The 7,328-nt window shown below is 57.3% G+C and overlaps 1 protein-coding gene across 1 annotated transcript in view; it reads left to right on the top strand.

Moving 5' to 3' along the window:
• GNG2 (G protein subunit gamma 2) overlaps positions 1 to 535 on the top strand; it is a 2,888-nt gene extending 2,353 nt beyond the window's left edge. The window contains exon 3 of the mRNA XM_009642500.2: positions 407 to 535. Coding sequence (XP_009640795.1) covers positions 407 to 535 — 129 coding nt within the window. The remainder of the gene's footprint in view (positions 1 to 406) is intronic.
• Positions 536 to 7,328: the final 6,793 nt, after the last annotated feature.

Below are 7,328 nucleotides of genomic sequence, written 5' to 3' on the forward strand. Positions count from 1 at the left end.
GGCAGCCGGGGAGCAGCGCCATGTCCAGAATAAATAGTCGAGGTGGTGGCTGCAGGCAGCAAGTGTTGCTGTAGCAGCTGTGGATGTCCTCACCAAAGGACGGGGGGATGGATGCAGCGCCCGCTGAAGCCGGTCCTCGCTGTGATCAAGTCAGGCAAAGGATGCGAATGGGTTAAGGATGTGCAGGATGCTTACGGGAGCGTGTGTGAGGGGCGAGCTGAGAGCCCAGAGACGAAAAACCAGCCCCACCAGGGACTTGCTGTCGCTTCACCGGTCAGGTCTTTGGCCAGGGTCTGATGATACCCTGGGTTGGGGACGCTGCGAGCCCAGCCCCACCAGCGGGATCTCTCAGGGTGGGATGTCCCCAGGGCAGCCTGTCCCTAATGCGGGGCTCCTTCTGTTCCAGGTGTCAAAAGCGGCAGCAGACCTGATGGCGTACTGCGAAGCCCACGCCAAGGAGGACCCCCTATTGACCCCCGTCCCGGCCTCAGAAAACCCCTTTAGAGAGAAGAAGTTCTTTTGCGTGATCCTGTAAACCCTCGAGGAGCCTGACCGGCACTCAGGCCACCCTGAACACTGATGTAGAGTTTTTAGGAACGGGGACGACCTGCTAGTTTGCAGAATTTAAACAAAAATAAGTAAAATACACGGCCTGGAAGCTACAGAGATGTGCATGTTTAAAGAACCTGGCCACCTTTGGGGGAATAAGATGATCTGCATTGCGAGGCAAAAGATCTGAAGTCTGTAGAGTTGCCTAGAAAGAAAAAAAAAAATATGTAAAGAATAAATTTGTGTCACTTTTCTGCTCACAAAATCGTTTGTTCCATATTTAAAGCACCAGAGCTGTGCTGAGCGAAGTAACTGCTAAGGATGTGTATAACCTTCTTGGAATGATATTGTTGATTTCTTCCCAAACTATTATTTTTTATTTAAGTTGTCGGATATATAGCGACAGGTTAGATGACTATGATGTTACTCAATGTTTGGTCTTGTGCTTTTTTCATTTCTGGCGGTAGCGTAGCACAGGGGTTGAGCGGCCCCGCGGCGGGTTAGCGAGGACGCCGGCAGCTCCGTGTTTCTAGTGAACAACCCCCCCCCACTTTCTAACATTTTATATATGGTTAGCTTCGGCTCTGCAAGTAAAAGTGAATCATGTGTCGTGGTTGGTGCTTCATACTCCCGTGACGACGTTCTGTGGTAGTGCATGAGAGTTTACCTCTGTTCACCCGCTCCAGACTTTTTCTTTTCCATCGTTTGACACCACGTGTGCTGGTGGGAGAAGCTGTAGGGAGGAAACCGAGGCGATTCTGAAAGCAAAGACAACTCCTGCGATGCCTTAGACGTGCCTGAAATACCTCCTGCCTTAGGGTAGGTGCCAGCCCCCCGGGCGTCGTGGGGTAGCTCAAAATCCGAAAATCAAAGCCGACCGCTTCTTTCCGGGTCTTTCCTCTTCTCCTACACCTCTGTGCCTCTGCCCTCCTCGCTTGGTCCGTGTCCTGCTCCTTCGGCCTCCTGGCAGCATCTCCTCCCCTTGGGGTTGGGCAGGGATGCTGCCCCGGCATGGGATGCTCCCGCCCCGTCCCAAACTCACTGGCTCCCTTGTCCCCCCCCACCGCCCCGGGCAGCGGGGCAGCCTGGGGAGCCGTGGGGCCACCCCTTCACGGAGGTGCCTGATACCTTGTTTACACACAGCCCGAGCTCGGCCTCAGGCTGGGGAATTATTCCCAGGTCCGGTTCATCCACCATCAGCCTTTCGGGGGACACCCGCCACCTTTTTTTTTCAGCTCTGCCTCGGGTTAATACTTCTGCAGACACAGCTTGCCTCTCCTTTCCGCTGCTAAACACCTCCCGGCTTTCCCCACTCATCCATCCTCCTGGGAAACTTTGGGAATCATAACTTGGGGATCTGCCTGCAAAATTAGGTGGGTGTCACGTAGGGGTTTCGGGGGTCTGCAGTGACCCCGCTAAACCGTACTTCTGAATCAGGTATCAGCTTAAAAATCCCCGTGGATTCCAGAGGGCGGTAGTCTTTAGGTACCTTCCGGCAAATCTTTCTAGCCCGTAACAAGTGCATTTTGGTTTTTCTACCTTTTCATACTCTTTTTCTAGTCTACAGGGACAACCAGCGGTTCTTACACTGGCCTCAAACCTTTTGGCATCTGGGAACGTTTATACGACACAAGACGCCTCGATGGTCCCAGCCCTCCCACGGTGGCTTTCGCCCACCCCCCCCGCCCCCCAACCTCCTTGTTTCAATCTTTTTACCACAGCTCATGTAGCTTTAGGGCGAAGGACGGACAGAGTCGTCAGCTCTGCAGCTGGTTTCACTCCTGGTGTTACAAGGCAGGCGTGTAAATACCCCGTCCCGGGTTTGTCTTTTCTTTTTAATGCCGATTTGCCGTCGCAGAGAGTGAAGCACAGCCGGTCTGACCCGGGGCTCACACCCCGACCCTCCTCAAATGCTGTCATGAAGTGATTTGTAATAATTTTTTTTTTAACTACTTGTGTATTTTACAACTCGAATTCTTAATAAATAAACGAAGAAACAAAGCTCTGTGAAGGGCGGGCGGGAATTTTGAGTTAGCCTAAACTACTCATTGAAGGTGTTTTACGTTGCTGGTCTTTATTTTATGTTGGTAGTGGTGTTGACATTGGTGTGCTGCCAGGTATTTCACCCCAGGATTTATATTTACACAGATACGCCTTTGTTAGCCAAGCAGAGATCGCCTGCCAAGATCATTTCCCCCCCCCTCCCCTTGCAACAAAAATACCAGTCATCCCTCCATCCCGATGCTGTATTTCCAGCGTGGTAGCAAAAGGCATTCAACTCTATCCCCAGGCTTTTGAAGCAAAATATCTGGAGTGCTGGAAAAGGACTTTTCTTTTTTTTGTTGGTTTTTTTTCCTTTCTGCCAAGGTTGCTGGTGGCGGGGGCGAGTCCGTCCCTCCGGTGCCAGCCTGCCGCTGCCAGGGTTTTGGGGAGGGGGCGGTTGTAAGCGAAAGCCAGCACGGGGAGGTCGGCGTTGTGATGTAGCGCATCCCCATCCCACGTGGTCTGTGTACTCATTGGAAATAAAATTTTGGATTTGTTTCAAGCCTCTGGAGACGATGCTCTGTGCTTGCCAGCCCCTGGGGAGGTGGGTTCCCACCCTGGTTGTGGCTGGGTCCCCTTCCCAGCTGGGTCTCCCCACCGGGGTACGGGGTTTGGCAGGAAATTCCATGTCCATCAGCAAGGGAAAGCGAAGCCTCTCGGGGCTTCAGTCCCTGCCGAGCCGCAGCTTTCTGGTTGCACAAGATGAGCCAGCGCTGGGTGGGGGGATCAGGCTTGTTCAGGGTGGGACATGGCTCCTTGCTCAAAATCACCATTGCTTATAAATTGTGAGGCACCTGAAAGCTCTAATTTTGATGTCCATCCCTTCTCCTTTCTTGCTTCTCCCATCCCTGGCAGCGAGCATGCTTTCCCCAGTGCTACCTCCAGCACTCCCAACGCAGGATCCGGCCCTCTGTGGTCTGACCCATAGCCCAGAGGGGAATGGCCTCATTTGGGGCTGTTTTGGGGAGATTCTGAGGGTCTGAGCCCCGTCCTTGCTGCAGTCAGAGGCTGGGGAAGGGGTGCTGGAGAGCAGGACAGCAGGACAAGTGTCCAGCTTCTGCCTGGGCTGCAGCAAAGCAAAGCAAAGCAAAGCAAAGCGAAGCAAAGCAAAGCGAAGCAAAGCAAAGCAAAGCAAAGCAAAGCAAAGAGAAGCAAAGCGAAGCATCCCCCTGAATCCCCCCTCCTCGCACTCAGCCCTGCTCCTACCAAATTTACCATGCCCTGAATTTTCTCCCTGGTTTTGTAGGGCCCTTGTAGATGAATGATTTCCCAGCTAAATGGGTGGCTGCGGTTTGAGGCTGCTTAGCCTTGGGTCATCTCTGGGGCCAGGGGCAAGGCAGCAGCGTGGGTTTTGCAATGAGACCCCTCACCGCTGAGCGTGGTGCGGATGCCATGCAGGTATTTCAGTCTTCCGCACGTTAAGAGCATCTCAGCAAGTGGCGAACATTGCCTGCTCCTGGGGAGACTTCCCAGCACCGGCAGGCTCAACTCTCAGCTCCCCATCCCTTGCTGCATCCATCGGGCCAGCTTAAAAGCAAAAAAACATCGGTGTCACTGTGAATGAGCGCGCCGATGTCGCTCCCACGATGCCTCGCCTGCTCGGCATGCCAAGCCAGGCGATGCTCAGCTGTTGCCATACCTCGCTGGCTCTCCTCCATTCCCAAAGCTTGCTCTGTTTCATCCTCACTTCCCCAGGCTTCAGCTCCCGAGCGGCAGTGGCACCGCTGAGCCGGCAGCATCTGACGAGCCGGAGGAGGTGTGGAGAGCCTGGGGAAAGCATAGGCGAGACGTTGCTCCCTGCATGCCACGCTGCTGCCCATCCCACGCAGACACCCGCCCTGGATGGCTCACTAATGAGAATAAACCCATTTGCACTAATTGCGTTCATTAAATGCAAGCCCAGTAGATTGCCAGCATGCAGTGGGAAGAGGAGAAGCACAACTCCTCTTCGCAGCTCCCGGCCATGGCTTTGCCGTGGGGGACTTGAGGCGTGTTGCTGCAGGAGGGGGTTGGATCATAGAATCATAGAATGTTTTGGGTTGGAAGGGAACCCTAGAGGTCATCTAGTCCAACCCCCCAGCAGAGAACCCAGCAGAGAAGGGGAAGGTCCCCAAACCCAGGGTGAAACAGGTTAGGAAGGGCAAGGGCTGTCCCAAGGGTGATGAAGGCAGGAGAGGCAGAGGAAGGTGGAGAGCTGTGTCCTGCTGCTGCTGGCATGGGACCGTGCCGGCCACCAGCTGGGAATTCACCCCTCCACCACCCATGCAGAGGTTTCGCTGCCTCCATCACTGGTCTCCCTTGCTGGGGCGGACAACGTGTGACCCTCGTGTGGCTGAGGGCATGTGCCCTCAGACAGCCACACACCCCAGGGATGGTCCCAAGCTCCTTCTAACCACGCTGGGGTCTTGGTGTCTTTACCGCTCATTGCACGACACCGCTTGCGCACATGTCGGCGACATGCCGAAGCGCTCGTGGGCTCCGGCTGCGGAAGCCGAAGGGAGCAGAGCTGGATCTCTGCCTGCTGCAGGCAGGGCTGGGAGCCCCTGCCCTCGGTTAAACCGCTCCAGGAACGAGCTGGAGGGGTTACAGTGAACGGGAGAGGAATGGTCCAAAAGGGGAAGGGAGGCAGAAGCCCCCCCCGGTTCCCTCCCCGGGGGAGGTTGGCTCAGCCCCGTGCCACCCTGCCACCGTGGCCCGAAAAGCCGGTGCCTGCGCCGGCTGCCAGCTGGAGCGCTGGGAAGGGCTGGCGCAGAGAGAAATGTCAGGATGAATATTGCATCGGCTCGTCGCGCTGTCAGCACCACGTCTGCAAAGTGCTACCCGAGCCAGGGAGGGGGGGACAACGGGGGTGGTCTTGCTCCCAACCCAGGCTGATTGCCTTCTCCAGGGAAAAAAACACCCCAAAATCCCCCTTAACCCGGCATCCTTCACCTGCTGCTGGCACTGTGCAGAGCGCTTTTGCAAGACACCACCAGAGCACGAACTTTTCCTGCCATAAACCACATAACCCGCCCTGAGATGACCGAAAAATATCTGGGAGCAAGCACCCAATGACGAACAGAAAATGGTTTAGTTGCAAACTGCACGTGGCACGGCAAGGAGGGGGGGCTCAGGCCCGGCAGGCAGCTGCATCCCCTGCCCATCCCTGCCCAGGAGCCCCCTTCGCTGCTTCCCAGGAGGATGACGGAGGGCTACCGAGCCCGCTCCGGGCTGGGGCGGGATGTGTGTGGAATTGGGATGATTCACACGTGGCTTGACGACTATAAAAACTCTTAAACTCTGGAGAGCAAACGTCACATGAGCACCGAGAAGGGAAAACAACTGCCCCTTCTCTGGTGGGTTTTTGGAGGGTTTTTTTCCCCTCCAAAAAGGTCGGTTTTGCTCTTCCCTAATTCCGTGAGGGACTCCTTGGCATCTGCACCGCCACGCTGCGTGAGCACGGCGTTAAAACCAGAGTGAATAGGGGTGGAATCACAGACTCCCCAAAGCCGACAGCAAAGCTCGCCAGGCTGTGACCCCTCCATCCCCGTGGCCCTCGCTGCAGCCCCAAGGCACAGCCCAGCGTGGTGGCTGGGGACAAATGCCCTGAGAAATGTCCTCAGGGGGCCCCAGGGTGCTGATTGCGGGTGGCACAGTGGGCCCCAGGGCCAGCCCCTGGCCCCAAGGGCCACCAGAGCCTGCCCAGGAGCTGGGGGTGCCCATCCCATCCCAGCAGGGGGGGCACTGGGCTGGGGCCCCCCAAGGCCCTTCCGCCCCTCCAGTGGTGCCGGGGTGGATGTGGGGCAGATATGGGGTGGCAGAGGGCCATGGGGGGGGCCTGCGCCCCCCATGCAGCTCTGGGCAGTGCTGTGGGGCTGCCCCAGTGCTGCCCAGTATAGCCCAGTGCTTCCCAGTACACATCAGTGCTCCCCAGTGCTGCCCAGTGTTCCACAGTACAGCTCAATGCTCCCCAGTGCTGCCCAGTATAGCCCAGTGCTCCCCAGTGCTGCCTAGTACAGCCTGGTGCTTCCCAGTGCTGCCCAGCACTCCCTGGTACAGCTCGGTACAGGCCAGTGCTCCCCAGTACAGCCCAATGTTCCCCAGAGCTGCCCAGTACAGCCCAGTGCTCCTCAGCACAGCCCAGTGCTCCCCAATGCTCCTAGTCCTGCCCAGTGCTCCCCCGTACAGCCCAGTGCTCCCCAGTACAGCCCAATGTTCCCCAGAGCTGCCCAGTACAGCCCAGTGCTCCTCAGCACAGCCCAGTGCTCCCCAATGCTCCTAGTCCTGCCCAGTGCTCCCCCGTACAGCCCAATGCTCCCCAGTCCAGCCCAGTTCGCGACCCAGTGCTCCCCCGTACAGCCCAATGCTCCCCAGTGCAGCCCAGTTCGTGCCCCAGTCCAGTCCAGTTCGCGCCCCAGTGCTCCCCAGTCCAGCCCAGTTCGTGCCCCAGTCCAGTCCAGTTCGCGCCCCAGTGCTCCCCAGTACAGCCCAATGTTCCCCAGAGCTGCCCAGTACAGCCCAGTGCTCCTCAGCACAGCCCAGTGCTCCCCAATGCTCCTAGTCCTGCCCAGTGCTCCCCCATACAGCCCAATGCTCCCCAGTCCAGCCCAGTTCGTGCCCCAGTGCTCCCCCGTACAGCCCAATGCTCCCCAGTCCAGCCCAGTTCGCAACCCAGTGCTCCCCCGTACAGCCCAATGCTCCCCAGTGCAGCCCAGTTCGTGCCCCAGTCCAGCCCAGTTCGCGCCCCAGTGCTCCCC

The sequence above is a fragment of the Egretta garzetta genome, unplaced genomic scaffold (assembly GCF_000687185.1).
Source record: "Egretta garzetta isolate BGI_Z169 unplaced genomic scaffold, ASM68718v1 scaffold767, whole genome shotgun sequence".
NCBI classification, from domain to species: domain Eukaryota; kingdom Metazoa; phylum Chordata; class Aves; order Pelecaniformes; family Ardeidae; genus Egretta; species Egretta garzetta.